Raw genomic sequence first — 16,446 nt, forward strand, 5'->3', positions numbered from 1 at the left:
CAGTTAGATTTGGGTATGCTATTTTAGGTGAAATTTGAAAAAAAGGGTCCGATCCTTGTGGACAAGTTAACAAATTATACACTACATGACCAAAAGTATGTGGACACCTTTTCGAACATCTCATTCCAAAATCATAGGCATTAATATGGAGATGGTCCCCCCTTTGCTGCTATAACAGCCTTTATTCTTCTGGGAAGGCTTTCCACTAGATGTTGGAACATTGCTGTAGGGACATGCTCCATTCAGCCACAAGAGCGTTCGTGAGGTTGGGCACTGATGTTGGGCGATTAGGCCTGGCTCGCAGTCGCTGTTCCAATTCATCACAAAGGTGTTCGATAGGGTTGTGGTCAGGGCTCTGTGCAGGCCAGTCAAGTTCTTCCACACCAATCTCCACAAACCATTTCTGTATGGACCTCGGTTTGTGCACGGGTGCATTGTCATGCTGAAACAGAAAAAGGCTTTCCCCACACTGTTGCCACAAAGTTGGAAGCACAGAATTGTGTTAAGATTTCCCTTCACTGGAACTAAAGGGCCTAGCCCGAACCATGAAAAACAGCCCCAGACTATTATACTTCTTCCACCAAACTTTACAGTTGGCACTATGCATTGGGGAGGTAGCATTCTCCTGGCATCAGCCAAAGCCTGATTCGTCTGTCGGACTGCCAGATCGGTGAAGCGTGATTAATGACCCAGAGAACGCTTTCCCACTACTCCAGAGTCCAATGGTGGTGAGCCTTACACCACTCCAGCCGACGCTTGGCATTGTGCATGGTGATCTTAGGCTTGTGTGCAGCTGCTCGGCCATGGAAACCCATTTCATGAAGCTCCAGATGAACAGTTATTGTGCTGACGTTGCATCCAGAGGTAGTTTGGAACTCAGTAGTGAGTGTTGTAACTGAGGACAGACCATTTTTAAGCGCTATGCACTTCAGCGGTCCCGTTCTGAGAGCTTGTGTGGCCTACCATTTCGCGGCTGAGCCGTTGATGCTCCTAGATATTTTCACTTCACAATAACAGCTCTTACAGTTGACCGGGGCAGCTCTAGCAGGGCAGAAATTGGACAAACTGACTTGTTGGATAGGTGGCATCCTATGACGGTGCCACATTGAAAGTCACTCAGATCTTCACTAAGGCCATTCTACTGCCAATGTTTGTCAATAGAGATGGCTGTGTACTCAATTTTATACACCCGTTCAGCAACGGTGTGGTTGAAATAACCAAATCCACTAATTTGAAGGGCTGTTCCACATACTCTATATACAAAAGTATGTTGGATTCACGTCTCCAACTCATCCAAAAATAAAAGTTAAAGAATGAGATTAAGTCAATGGCTGAGATGAAACTATCCAAGCAGTGGATACATCTCCTTTTACATGTTGATGTTTGGTTGCATTATCGAATAGCCTAAAGTTAAGGCTATCTTACAAACTAATTCAACATTCAACTTGAAAATGAGTAACATCCATGGCCACATATTGAGGTTTACCGTGACTATAAATGTCTTCTTTTTTTGTACCCTTTTTCTCCCCAATTTGGTGTTACAGTTTTGTCTCATTGCTGCAACTGCTGTACGGGCTCGGGAGAGGGGAAGGTCAAGAGCACAACACAACCTTGCCAAGCCGCACTGCTTCTTGACAAAATGCTCGCTTATTAACTCAGAAGCCTGCTGCACCAATGTGTCAGAAACACCGTACACCTGGCGACTATGTATTGTGCCCGGACCGCCACAGGAGTTGCTAGAGCGCAATGGGTCAAGGACATCCCAGCCAGACAAACCTTCTCCTTACCAGAACGACGCTGGGCCAATTGTGCACTGCCTCATGGGTGTCCCGGGTCGTGGCCGGCTGCGACGCAGCCTGGGATCAAACCAGGATCTGTAGTGACGCAGCTAGCCCTGCGATGCAGCCTTAGACCGCTGCGCAACTCGGGAGGACTCGAAAAATGTCTTCTTATGTAATGATATCAAGTGTGCCTGTCCAAGATAGCATGCATAGGTCGTCGCAGGTCTGTGGAGATGTTCACACTTGCTATAACAATCTGTGCAGAATCTCGAACCGCATTTATCACTTGCACTATGTACTTTTAATGTAATATCATCTACAATCTAGGTCATTTGGTTCTGCTATAAGATAAAGCACAGTGATAAAAATTAATTTGTTGTATAAATAAACAAATATCTGGCATTGCATTCCCATTTGAACTCTGCTGTGCATGGTTAAAAGCGCTGTGATAAACATTTCGCTGACAACTTAACAAAAAATCGGACATTATTTGTTCGTTTGAATTTGGTTGTGCTTTTAGATGGTTGAAAGCATAGCGACTCCAGGATGCTGGCCTTCTAGGCAGAGTTGCAAAGGAAAGGCCATATCTCAGACTGGCCAATAAAAAGAAAAGATTAAGATGGGCAAAAGAACACAGACACTGGACAGATGAACTCTGCCTAGAAGGCCAGCATCCCAGAGTCACCTCTTCACTGTTTACGTTGAGACTGGTGTTTTGGGGGTACTATTGAATGAAGCTGCCAGTTAAGGACTTGTGAGGCATCTGTTTCTCAAACTAAACACTCTAATGTACTTGGACTCTTGCTCAATTGTGCACTGGGGCCTCCCACTCCTCTTTTTATTCTGGTTAGAGTTTGCACTTTTCTGTGAAGGGCGTAATACACAGTTTGCGATTTTCTGTGAAGGGAGTAGTACACAGCGTTGTACGAGATCTTCAGTTTCTTGTCAATTTCTCACATGGAATAGCCTTCATTTCTCAGAACAAGAATAGACTGACGAGTTTCAGAAGAGTTATTTGTTTCTGGCCATTTTGAGCCTGTTATCGAACCCACAAACGCTGATGCTCCAGATACTCACCTAGTCTAAAGAAGACCAGTTGTAATTGCTTCTTTAAATCAGCACAACAGTTTTCAGCTGTGCTAACATAAATTGCAAAATTATTTTCTAATAATCAATTAGCCTTTTAAAATGATACACTTGGATTAGCTAACACAATGTGCCACTGGAACACAGGAGTGATGGTTGCTGATAATGGGCCTCTGTACACCTATGTAGATATTCCATAACAATCAGCTGTTTCCAGCTACAATAGTAATTTTCAACATCAACAATGTCTACAATGTATTTCTGATCAATTTGATGTTATTTTAATGGACAAAAATGTGATTTTCTTTCAAAAACAAAGACATTTCTAAGTGACCCCAAACTTATGAACGGTAGCGTACATCTTTGGCAGGATACATTGGGCCGGTTTCCCAGATATGGATTGAGCCTAAACTTGGACTAAAAAGCACCTTAAAAAATGTGGGACACATCTACTCATTCAAGGTTTTTTCTTAATTTTTACTATTTTCTACATTGTAGAATAACAGTGAAGATATCAAAACTATGAAATAACACATATGGAATCATAGTAACCAAAAAAGTGTTAAATAAATCAAAATATATTTAATATTTGAAATTTTTCTAAGTAGCCACCCTTTGCCTTCACAGCTTTGCAAACTCTTGGCATTATCTCAACTAGCTTCACCTGGAATGCTTTTCCAACAGGCTTGAATGAGTTCCCACATATGCTGAGCACTTGTTGTCTGCTTTTCCTTCACTCTGCAGTCCAGCTCATCCCAAACCATCACAATTGGGTTGAGGTCGGGTGATTGTGGAGGCAAGGTCATCTGATGCAGCACTCCATCACTCTCCTTCTTGGTCAAATAGCCCTTACACAGCCTGGAGGGGTTTTGGGTCACTGTCCTGTAGAAAAACAAATGATAGTCCCACTAAGCACAAACCAGATGGGATAGCGTATCGCTGCAGAATGCTGTGGTAGCCATGCTGGTTAAGTGTGCCTTGAATTCTAAATTAATCACTGACATTGTCACCAGCAAAGCACCATCACACCTCCTCCTCCATGTTTCACGGTGGGAACCACACATGCAGAGGTCATCGGTTCACCTACTCTGTGTCTCACAAAGACATGGCGGTTGGAACCAAAAATCATCAGACCAAAGGACAGATTTCCACCGGTCTAATGTCCATTGCTCGTGTTTCTTGGCCCAAGCAAGTCTCTTCTTCTTATTGGTGTCCTTTAGTTCTTTGCAGGAATTCGACCATGAAGACCTGATTCACGCAGTCTTCTCTGAACAATAGATGTTGAGATGTGTCTATGAAGCATTTATTTGGGCTGCAATTTCTGAGGCTGGTAACTCTTAATGAATTTATCCTCTGCAGCAGAGGTAACTCTGGGTCTTCCTTTACTGTGGTGGTCCTCATGAGAGCCAGTTTCATCATAGTGCTTGATGGTTTTTGCGACTGTACTTGAGGAAAATGTCAAAGTTATGACATTTTCCGGATTGACTGACCTTCATGTTTTAAAGTTATGATGGACTGTCGTTTCTCTTTGCTTATTGGAGCTGTTTTTGCCATAATATGGACTTGGTCTTTTACCAAATTGGGCTATCTTCTGTATACCACCCCTACCTTGTCACAACACAACCGATTGGCTCGAACACATTAAGGAAAGAAATTCCACAAATGAACTTTTAACAAGGCACACCTGTTAATTGAAAGGCATTCCAGGTGACTACCTCATGAAGCTGGTTGAGAGAATGCCAAGAGTGTGCAAAGCTGTCATCATGGCAAAGGGTGGTTACTTGGAAGAATCTCAAATATAAAATATATTTAGAAACGCACAAACGCTTTTTTGTGTGTAATTTCATAGGTTTCTTCACTATTATTCTACAACGTAGAAAGCAGTACAAATAAAGAAAAACGCTTGAATGAGGAGGTGTGCCAAAACTTTTCACTGGAATCAACTCCATTCAAATATATAAATATTGAACATATGTGATCTATCTGTACCCACAGCCTCCGGAAAAGTAAAGTACCAAACCCCCTTCAAAACATGAAATAAAAACAAATTAAAACACTTAAGTACCCATAAAATTAGAAATGACAAAAATAATATCAAATAAAACCTTGCTGGCCTGTATGGTCACAAACAACTTTATAAATAATATCTTTAACTATTGCTGCATTCGCATTTAAAGCTTTAAACATTTCTTCAAGGCTTGGCCTACTCTGTTTTTAAGCTACAGTGGTAACGCTGTATAAAAAGCAAAGAGCTATTAGAAAAGAGTGGGAGTTGAACTGGTATGTCCAGAGAGAGACACCTCCGATAAGGCATTGGACGAGAATCGCATCGATGTAAATGCCATTTATCTAGGTCTTCTTTAGTCCATGTAACTTATTTATTTTTCTTTAGTCTTTGTAACTTCTTTTTTTGTTTTTAGTCCATGTAACTTATTTATTTTTCTTTAATTCATGTAATTTATTTATATGTCTTTAGACCATGTCACTTATTTATTCTTAGTCCACAGCCATGTTCTAATATCCATACTAGTTGTAGACCCCTTCGAATGCATGCCCAATACACTGGTATATTCTAAGTGGTATGCTAGCCTATAGTGTGAACAGCGGGAGTGTAGCTCTTTCTCTGAGGTGCCTCCCTGTGAGGACAGAGTGATTTTACGCCTACTTCCTCTTCTTGAATATCTTGAAGGTGTGTTTCTTGCGCTCGTTGCTCAAGTCGATCCCTTCACCCGCGAAACAGCTGTCCTCTTCCAGGGGGCTCTTCTTTGCCTGCATGTGGGGAATACGGCTGTCCTCCTTCCCCGACCGTGCATCAGGGTCAAAGGAGGCGGGGCATAGGGAGTGTGTGGAGTAAGCAGGGGCGAGGGCGGGACTTCCTCCGCCGCGGAGCTCCCCGAGACTGGAGCTCTTCTCCAGGCCGTATGACATCATCAGGGGGCTGTCAATGGGAGCCCTGCTCCCATTGGAGCTGTGGCCCTGCTGGGTGAGGGGCTTTGGTGGGAGGGTCTTAGATATGGAGGTGCGCTGTGATTGGCTCTGGGACAGGAAGAGGGAGGGGTCTGAGTCAGACCAGTTCAGATCCCTGAGGGATGGAGAGAAGAGAAAGAGAGAGGGAGAGACAGCGAGAGTAGGTGAGAGAGAGAGGAATAGGGAGAAAGAGAGAGGTTAGGCTGGTAAGATACATAAAAGATTGTCAGCAAAAAAAACAGCAAAAAACAAGCTTGTAAAAAAGCAACTATCTAAAGCAAATTGAAATCAGATCTTTACACTAGAATCTAGATCTACAGATAAATGCAGTTAGCAGGGGGGGGGCACGTACAGGATTAAGGGATGGATTAAGGGATCAAGGGATGGAGAGGGGTGAGTGATAGGGTAGGTAAAGAGAAATGGTGAGGGAAAGGGGAGGTAAAGGGAGAGGGGTGAGGGATAGGGTAGGTAAAGAGAAAGGGTGAGGGAAAGGGGAGGTAAAGGGAGAGGGGTGAGGGAAAGGGGAGGTAAAGGGAGAGGGGTGAGGGAAAGGGTAGGTAAAGAGGCATTTTGAGGGAAAGGGGAGGTAAAGGGAGAGGGGTGAGGGATAGGGTAGGTAAAGAGAAAGGGGTGAAGGACAGGGTAGGTAAAGAGAAAGGGTTGAAGGACAGGGTAGGTAAAGAGAAAGGGTTGAAGGACAGGGTAGGTAAAGAGAAAGGGGTGAGGGTAGGGTAGGTAAAGAGAAAGGGGTGAGGGATAGGGTAGGTAAAGAGAAAGGGTGAGGGAAAGGGGAAGTAAAGAGAAAGGGTGAGGGAAAGGGGAGGTAAAGGGAGAGGGGTGAGGGGTGGGGGAGGTAAAGGGAGAGGGGTGAGGCAGGGGGAGGTAAAGGGAGAGGGGTGAGGGAGGGGGTAGGTAAAGGGAGAGGGGTGAGGGAGGGGGTTGGCAAAGGAGAGGGGTGAGGCAGGGGGAGGAAAGGGAGAGGGGTGAGGGAGGGGGTAGGTAAAGGGAGAGTGGTGAGGGAGGGGGTAGGTAAAGGGAGAGTGGTGAGGGATGGGGTAGGTAAAGGGAGAGGGGTGAGGGAGGGGGTAGGTAAAGGGAGAGTGGTGAGGGATGGGGTAGGTAAAGGGAGAGGGGTGAGGGAGTGGGTAGGTAAAGGGAGAGGGGCGGGGGATGGGGTAGGTAAAGGGAGAGGGGTGAGGCAGGGGGAGGTAAAGGGAGAGGGGTGAGGGAGGGGGTAGGTAAAGGGAGAGTGGTGAGGCAGGGGGTAGGTAAAGGAGAGGGGTGAGGGAGGGTGTAGGTAAAGGGAGAGTGGTGAGGGAGGGGGAGGTAAATGGAGAGGGGTGAGGGAGGGGGTAGGTAAAGGGAGAGGGGTGAGGGATGGGGTAGGTAAAGGGAGAGGGGTGGGGAGGGGGAGGTAAAGGGAGAGGGGTGAGGGAGGGGGAGGTAAAGGGAGAGTGGTGAGGGAGGGGGGAGGTAAAGGGAGAGGGAGGAAAAGAGAGAAGGCATAGGAAGGAACTCCAGCTGGCCAATGGAGTGGCTGCGAAACTGGTGAGCGTGGGGCTGGGGTGGGCAGGAAGATTATAGACCACATCCCTTGCCCTGAGGACCTCCGGGTGAGCCTCTACCAACCTCTGATAGCCAAGGGCCAGTGAGGGGTCTCCCGGGCGCTGTCGCAGGGGCATCAGGTTGGGAGCTAAAGGAGGAAAGGAACACAAAAACGTTATACACTGTATACTGCAGACACACATGCACACTCATCACAATGACACACAAATACAGTATAATCCTCCACAGAGAGGAATGCGATATAAGGGTATGATACTGTACTGATAAAGCCTGGGAGTGTTTAGGCATAATGAAGCTGAGATTGGAGGTGGGATTGTGCAGAGCCAGACTCAACTGCACCGTTGGAAAAATACTAAAGTCTTTAGCACACAGAGTCCCATGTATGTTTGCAGTAAAGTTTGCAGTATTATTTTTTTAAATACATTTTATTTTTATTTTCACTCCAAATACAGCCATATACATAAGAACAAAAACATAAAGACACAAACGACTACATCTCATCTGTCCAGACACGCATGCTCACACCCCCATCCCTACTGCCCCCATTAATGTTTGCCACTTGGCCTTAAATTGTACCAATGAGTTTTTCTCGGTCACCCGTGCTATTTCAATAATAAACCATAACATTTTCCCAATGTGTTAATGATGGCGGATTGTTTGATTTCCATGCTTTAGTATACGTTTTGTCAAGATGAGCGATGAGAAGAGAATCGTCCATCCCATTGGGTATCTCACTACACCCCCATGTGCCATGTCTTGAAAAATGCAGACAGACCGAATAAAACTACATGTATATTGTAATAGTAATACTTCTGACAGCCAACTTTCTAGCTCCGCCCATCATTTTTTGGACTTCATCGCATTCCCAGAAAGCAGGGATTATTGAGTCAATATTAGTTTTACACTTAAGACATGACTCTGTCATTGTGCTGTATAATTTGTGAATTTTGTCTCTTGAATAATACATTTTATACATTTGTTTATACTGGATTAAGCGTACATTTTTGTTACTGGCAATTTCGTTAGTAATGCTCCAACTTTCCCTCCCTCTTGTGCCAACAGTTCCTTTTAAGTATTTTTTTAGGGGGTAGATCAGCTTTAATATTGTAGTTAAGATTGTAGCTTCCATCAATGTCATTGTCTGCATCATTTTCAACCCCAATATATTTTTTTGTAAATACAATATATATATATATTTTTTTTTTCAAAATCTATTTTCCTTTATTATTTTCCCCTAACCCTACCACCCCTCCCCTAATTGGAGTAAACTAATGGATTCTACTTCAAGCTTATACATACTATATATATTTTACAGACACAGTATTTTACAATAGTCATCTTCTGTTTGTTTTTAATCCCATCCTTCAGCTACCCTCAACCCCCCTCTCATCAATCTTGGAAGACCATCTAGTTGGATTTCTATTTGCCATATATTTTTTAACTGTGCTGTTTCATAAAACTTCTGAACCTATATACACTTTATGGACACTTTTAAGTCTTGGTTCCAATAGTTTCTATTTTAAAAAAAAGTTCTTAATATAATGCATCAATGAAAGTCTGTTGTAGAATGAGAGTTTCGGCACAGATACTGTATATACACTGAGTGGACAAAACATTAGGAACACCTGCTCTGTCCATGACACTGATTGACCAGGTGAATCCAGGTGAAAGCTGATCCCTTATTGATGTCACTTGTTAAATCCCCTTCAATCAGTGAAGATGAAGGGGAGGAGACAGGTTGAAATATGTTTTTTTTTTTTTAACCTTGAGACAATTGAGACATGGATTGTTTGTGTGCCACTCAGAGGGTGAATATTTAAGTGCCTTTGAATGGGGCATGGTAGGAGGTGCCACACTTGGTTTGAGTATGTCAAAAACTGCAACGCTGCAGCATTCTTCAGGCTCAACAATTTCCTGTGTGCATCAGAATGGTCCACCACCCAAAGGACATCCAGCCAACTTGACACAACTGTGGGAAGCATTGGAGTCAACATGGACCAGCATCCCTGTGGAACGCTTTCGACACCTTGTAGAGTCCAAGCGCCGATGAATTGAGACTGTTGGCAAACTCAATATTAGTAAGGTGTTCCCGATGTTTTGTACACTCAGTGTATATAGGAAGTGACAGACATGCTAGAAATCATATTTTATCAGACGTTTTTATGTTCTGAGAAAATAAAGTGTTCTGACTGAAAACCCAATGTGCAAATATCCTGGTGTACCAGCCAGAAGACGTGGAGGGACAGAAAAACTGTAGACCTGCAAGTGGAGGTTAGTCAGCAACAGAGGGAGGACAGGAGAGGAGGATAAATAATAAACACCCCTTTCTGAAGGAAGAGTGAAAAAGGAGGAAGTCTTCCAGTTGGATAGAATGTCTGATTTGTGTAGAGATATGGGGAGAGAGAAGGAGAGAAAAAGAGGGGAGAGAAAGAGAGAGGGCATGTGATGAGTGGTTATAAAGTGGCAAAATCTTGTCGCTTCTCTACAAGATAAGATCAACCCCCCCATCTCCCCGCCTCACCCCGTCCGGCTCAACTCCACTGCTCCTGAGAGACAGTGGACCATTCCACAGGTAGTGGAGCAGAAGGGGTAGTCTGTCTATGTGGGAGAATCCACAGAGGAAAGAGAAAAGGGGGGTTGGAAGGGTACATTAGTAGTGCTTGGTTAGGATTGGCAAGGAGAGTAAAGGAGGGTGGGCCCAACCAGAATACTTCCATGGGGATTGGCTGTCGGAGATGCCGCTCATTGGCCAGAGGTCACTCACTCGCCGGTCCATCTGCCAGGCCGCGTCTGAGGATAGCCAATCACGGGACAGATGATGAATGTGAGGAAACCAACCAATCAGGACAGAATATGAGGAGATCATCCAAAAGGAGAGTGGTGAGAAGATAGGATACCATTGACCTGGCACAGCTAATCACCAGTACAAGTCACTTGTTCAGGAAGAAGTGTTTGATACAATCAACGTTGTGCACATACAGGACAAGACGGGAGGGTGGTTAAAAGGCACTTTGACAGTTTTGCATTTTGCAGTTAAGGTTAGGATTGAGTGAAGGGAAACTGATCCTCAATCTGTACCACCGGGACACCTCATCCCGGAGCCACTAATACCCTATCTAACACAGAGTGATGTGTCGGTGGGCGAAGAAGCGCAAAGTGATGACACGTACACCGCAGCGTCCCTGGGGACAGGATATCCTCGTCCATGTCGTCTAAATCATCTGATAGGATTAGGTGCTGCGGGGTCGGCGGGTGCAGGCCCAGGAAGGCGGGGTCTAGGTTGAGGGCAGCAGCCAGGGCGGGCAGACCGGGGTTATTGACCAATGGTAAGCCTGTAAGAGACTCCAACTGCTGCCAGCGGTGAAGTTTCTCCCTCAGAGCAGCCGTCACCTCACCTAGAGCCTGCCTAGAGAGGGGGGTGACAGACAAGAGGAGAGAGAAAAGACAGAGTAAGGGGGAGAGAGAAAAATGGAAAGAGCCTCAAGGACCTTTGAGGTGTGTAACCCAACAAGGTAAAGTCACTTGGTCTGTTGGCTGAGAAATGTAAAGACATTTGGCTGAACAATGTAAAGTCATCTTGCTGAAAAACGTAACGTCAGTTGGCAGAACACAGTCAAGTCAATTGGCTGAAAAAGGTGAAGTCAGTTTGTAAAGTCAGTTGGCAGAACACAGTCAAGTCAATTGGCTGAAAAAGGTGGAGTCAGTTTGTAAAGTCAGTTGGCTGAACAATGTAAAGTCGGTTGGCTGAAAAAGGTGAAGTCTGTTCGCTGAACAAGGTAAAGGCTGTTAGCTGAACAAGGTAAAGTCAGTTTGAAAAGTCAGTTGGCTGGACAAGGTAAAGTCGGTTGGCTGAACAAGGTAAAGTCGGTTGGCTGAACAAGGTAAAGTCGGTTGGCTGAACAAGGTAAAGTCGGTTGGCTGAACAAGGTACGGTTGGCTGAACAAGGTAAAGTCGGTTGGCTGAACAAGGTAAAGTCGGTTGGCTGAACAAGGTAAAGTCAGTTGGCTGGACAAGGTAAAGTCGGTTGGCTGAACAAGGTAAAGTCGGTTGGCTGAACAAGGTAAAGTCGGTTGACTGAACTTACTTGGCAGTCAGGATCTTGTGATCAACGTCGTCCAGGGAGGAGCTATGAGCCACATGGAACGTCCCAAACAGGGTGCTCCTCTTCTTCTTGATCTTGTCAGCCTATATCATCATCATCAGCACCATCATAATTCACAAAACCACCATCATCAACTTTCTCACCAGGTTCATGTGTGTGTTTCTGTGTAACTAAATGACTATCGCCCCATATCACTCACTTCTGTCATCATGAAGTGCTTTGAGAGGCTAGTTATAAGGATCATATCACCTCTACCTTACCTGACACCCTAGACCCACTTCAATTTGCTTACCGCCCAAATAGATCCACAAACGATGCAATCGCCATCGCACTGCATACTGCCCAATCCCATCTGGCAGGAGGAATACCTATGTAAGAATGCTGTTAATTGACTATAGCTCAGCATTCAACACCATTGTACCCTCAAAGCTCATCATTATGCTCAGGGCCCTGGGTCTGAACCCCGCCCTGTGCAACTGTGTTCTGGACATCCTGACGGGCCATCAACAAAAGAAAGAAGCTGATCGTGGACTTCAGGAAACAGCAGAGGGAGCATGCCCCTATCCAGATCAACGGGACCGCAGCGGAGAAGGTGGAAAACTTCAAGTTCCTTACCGCTTACGTATCACTGACAATCTGAAATGGTCCACCCACACAGACAGTGTGGTGAAGAGGCTGAAGAAATTTGGCTTGGCCCCTAAAACCCCCAATTGTGCATTTTACAGATGCACAATTGAGAGCATCCTGTCGGGCTGTATCACTGCCTGGTACAGCAACTGCACCACCCACAAATGCAGGGCTCTCCAGCGGGTGATGCAGTCTGCCCAACGCATCACCGTGGGCAAACTACCTGCCCTCCAGGACACCTAGAGCACGCAAAAAGATCATCAAGGACATCAACCACCCGAGCCACTGCCTGTACACCCCGCTATCATCCAGAAGGTGAGGTCAGTACAGGTGCATCAAAACTGAGACCGAGAGACTGATAAACAGCTTCTACCTCAAGGACATCAGACTGCTAAACAGCCATCACTAGCCGGCTTCCGCACAGTTACGCAACCCTGCACCTTAGAGGCTGTTGCCCTATATACATAGACTTGGAATCACTGGCCACTTTAATAATGTAACACTAAATCAAATCAAAAACTTTGTCACATGTGCCGAATACAACAAGTGTAGACTTTACCTTGAAATGCTTACTTACAAAGCCCTTAACCAACAGTGCAGTTCAAGAAGAAAAATATATTTACCAAGTATACTAAAATAAAAAATAAAAATAGCACATTAAGAATAACAATAATGTGGCTATATACATAATATATATATATATATACATATACAGGCTAGTTGAGGTAATCTGTACATGTAGGTGGGGGCGAAGTTACCACGCATATGTAACAAACAAACAGCGAGTGTACAAAAGGGAGGGGGGGGTCAATGTATTTTTGAATATATATTTTCTTACATTTTATGAATTGAGTAGAAGCTGTTGAGGAGCCTTTTGGTCCTAGACTTGGTGCTCCGCTTGACGTGTGGTAGCAGAGAAAACAGTCTATAATTTGGGTGACTGGAGTCTCTGACAATTTTATGGGCTTTCTTCTGACACTGCCTATTATATAGGTCCTGAATGGCAGGGAGCTTGGCCCCAGTGATGCACTGGGCCGTTTGCACTACCCTGTGTAGCGGTTTACGGTCAGATGCCGAGCAGTTGCCATACCTGGCGGTGATGCAACCGGTCAGGATGCTCTTGATTGTGCAGCTATAGAACCTTTTGAGGATCTGGGGACCCATGCCAAATCTTTTCAGTCTCCTGAGTGGGAAAAAGTTCTGTTGCGCCATCTTCACAACTGTCTTGGTGTGTTTGGACCATGATAGTTCGTTGGTGATGTGGACACCAAGGAACTTGAAACTCTTGACCCACTCCACTACAGCCCTGTCGATGTTAATGTGAGCCTGTTCGGCCCGCCTTTTCCTGTAGGCCATGATCAGCTCCTTTGTCTTGCTCACATTGATGGCGAGATTGTTGTCCTGACACCACACTGCCAGTTCTCTGACCTCCTCCCTATAGGCCGTCTCATCGTTGTCGGTGATCAGGCCTACCACTGTGGTGTCATCAGCAAACTTAATGATGGAGTTGGAGTTGTGTTTGGCCACGCCTTCGTGGGTGAACAGGGAATACAGGAGGGGACTAAGCACATACCCCTGAGGGGCCCCAGTGTTAAGGATCAAGCGTGGCAGACGTGTTGTTGCCTACTCTTATCACCTGGGGGCGACCCATCAGGAAGTCCATGATCCAGTTACAGAGGGGGGTGTTTAGTCCCAGAGTCCTTAGCTTAGTGATGCGATTCGTGGGCATTATGGTGTTGAACGTTGAGCTGTAGTCAATTAACAGCATTCTCACATAGGTGTTTATTTTGTCCAGGTGAGAAAGGGGAGTGTGGAGCGCGATTGAGATTGAGTCATCTGGGAATCTGTTGGGGCGGTATGTGAATTGGAGTGGGTCTAGGGTGTCCAGGAGGATGCTGTTGATGTGTGCCATGACCAGCCTTTCAAAACACTTCATGGCTACCAACGTGAGTGCCATGGGCGGTAATCATTTAGGCAGGTAACCTTCGTTTCCTTGGGCACAGGGACTATGGTGGTCTGCTTGAAACATGTAGATATTACAGACTCGGTCAGGGAGAGGATGAAAATGTCAGTGAAGACACTTGACGGTTGGTCCGCGCATGCTTTGAGTACACGTCCTGGTAATCCGTCTGGCCCAGCGGCTTTGTGAATGTTGACCTGTTTAAAGGTCTTGTTCACATCGGCTACCGAGAGTGTTATCACATAGTCACCCAGAACAGCTGGTGCTCTCGTGCATGCATCAGTGTTGCTTACCTTGAAGCGAGCATAAAATGCATTTAGCTCGTCTGGTACGCTCACGTCACTGGGCAGCTCACGTCTGGGTTTCCCTTTGTAGTTCGTAATAGTTTTCAAGCCCTGCCACATCCAATGGGCGTCAGAGCCGGTGTAGTAGGATTCAATCTTAATCCTGTGTTGACGCTTTGTTGGTTTGAAGGTTCGTCTGAGGGCATAGCGGGATTTCTATGAGCGCCCTTATTAGGGTCCTGCTGCTTGAAAGTGGCAGCTCTAGCCTTTAGCTTGGTGCTGACGTTGCTTGTAATCCATGGATTCTGCTTGGGATATGTACGTACGGTCACTAGGGGGGGGGCATTGATGCACTTATTGATGAAGCCGATGATTGAGGTGGTGTACTCCTCAATGCCACTGGATGAATCCTGGAACATATTCCAGTCTGTGCTAGCAAAACAGTCCTGTAGTGTAGCATCCGCATCATCTGACCACTTCCGTATTAAGCGAGTCACTGGTACTTCCTGCTTTAGTTTCTGTTTGTAAGCAGAAATCAGGAGGATAGAATTATGGTCAGATTTTCCAAATGGAGGACGGGGGAGAGCTTTGTATGCATCTCTTTGTGTGGAGTAAAGTTGGTTTAGGATTTGTTTCTTCCCTGGTTGCACATGTGACATGCTGGTAAAAATTTGGTAAAACTGATTTAAGTTCACCGGCCACTAGGAGCGCCACTTCTGGGTGAGCATTTTCTTCTTTGCTTATGGCCTTATAGGGTTGGTTGAGAGCGGTCTTAGTGCCAGCTTCGTTTTGTGGTGGTAAATAGATAGCTACGAATGATATAGATGAGAACTCTCTTGGTAGATAGTGTGGTCTACAGCTTATTAACAGGTACTCTACCTCAGGCGAGCAATACCTCGAGACTTCTTTAATATTAGACATCGCGCACCAGCTGTTATTGACAACCCCCCATCCCCCTCGTCTTACCAGAGGTAGCGTCTCTGTTCTGCCGGTGCATGGAAAATCCCGCTAGCTCTATATTGTCTGTATCTTCGTTCAGCCACGTCTCGGTGAAACATAAGATGTTACAGTTTTTAATGTCACATTGGTAGGATAATCTTAATCTCAGGTCCTCCATTTTATTTGAAAATGATTGCACGTTAGCGAGAAGAATGGAAGGCAGTGGGAGTTTACTCGCTCGCCTCCGGATTTTCAGAAGGACTCCCGATCTGTGGCCCCTTTTCAAGTGTCTTTTCTTCACACAAAAGGTGTGGATCTGGGCCTGTTCGATTGAAAGCAGGATATCCTTCTCGTCGGACTCGTTAAAGGAAAAAGTTTCTTCCAGTCTGCGGTGAGTAATCACTTTTCTGATGTCCAGAAGTTATTTTCGGTGGTAAGAGACGGTAGCAGCAACATTATGTACTAGTCACTTTAATAATGTTTACATACTACTCACCTCATATGTATATACTGTATGCTATTCTACTGTATTTTAGTCAATGCCACTCCGACATTGCTCAATCTAATTTTTATATATTTCTTAATTCCATTACTTTTAGATTTGTGTGCATTGTTGGGAATTGTTAGACACTACCGCACTGTTCGAGCTAGGAACACAAGCATTTCACTACACCCGCAATAACATCTGCAAAATACAGTGGCAAGAAAAAGTATGTCAACCCTTTGGAAATACCTGGATTTCTGCATAAATTGGTCATGAAATTTGATCTGATTCTCATCTAGGTCACAACAATAGACAAACACAGTTTTAAACTAATAACACAAACAATTATACATTTTCACGTCTTTATTGAACACACCGTGTAAACATTCACAGTGCAGGGTGGGGCAAGTGGATTTAATAACTGGTTGACCCTCCTTTGGCAGCAATAACCTCAACCAAATGTTTTCTGTAGTTGTGGATCAGACCTGCACAACAGTCAGGAGGAATTTTGGACCATCCCTCTTTACAAAACTGTTTCAGTTCAGCAATATTCTTGGGATGTCTGGTGTGAACTGCTCTCTTGAGGTCATGCCACAGCATCTCAATCGGGTTGAGGTCAGGACTGGGCCACTCCAGAAGGCGTACTTTC

General features: G+C 45.1%; 1 protein-coding gene across 6 annotated transcripts in view; it reads right to left on the bottom strand.

The window, feature by feature from the left end:
- Window positions 1-4,556: 4,556 nt before the first annotated feature.
- LOC112216736 (stromal interaction molecule 1) overlaps window positions 4,557-16,446 on the bottom strand; it is a 98,843-nt gene continuing 86,953 nt past the window's right edge. For 3 of the 6 annotated variants that reach the window (XM_024376773.2, XM_024376774.2, XM_024376772.2), the window contains exons 10-14: window positions 11,486-11,586; window positions 10,571-10,806; window positions 10,104-10,190; window positions 7,464-7,527; window positions 4,557-5,949 (exon numbers count right to left, since the gene is read on the bottom strand). In XM_024376773.2, coding sequence (XP_024232541.1) covers window positions 5,529-5,949; window positions 7,464-7,527; window positions 10,104-10,190; window positions 10,571-10,806; window positions 11,486-11,586 — 909 coding nt within the window. In that variant the 3' untranslated portion in view covers window positions 4,557-5,528. The remainder of the gene's footprint in view (window positions 5,950-7,463; window positions 7,528-10,103; window positions 10,191-10,570; window positions 10,807-11,485; window positions 11,587-16,446) is intronic. The other 3 variants (XM_024376775.2, XM_042300039.1, XR_006079197.1) reach the window with 3 other exon arrangements.

Source organism: Oncorhynchus tshawytscha, linkage group LG17 (genome assembly GCF_018296145.1).
Source record: "Oncorhynchus tshawytscha isolate Ot180627B linkage group LG17, Otsh_v2.0, whole genome shotgun sequence".
In the NCBI taxonomy this organism is placed as follows: Eukaryota; Metazoa; Chordata; class Actinopteri; order Salmoniformes; family Salmonidae; genus Oncorhynchus; species Oncorhynchus tshawytscha.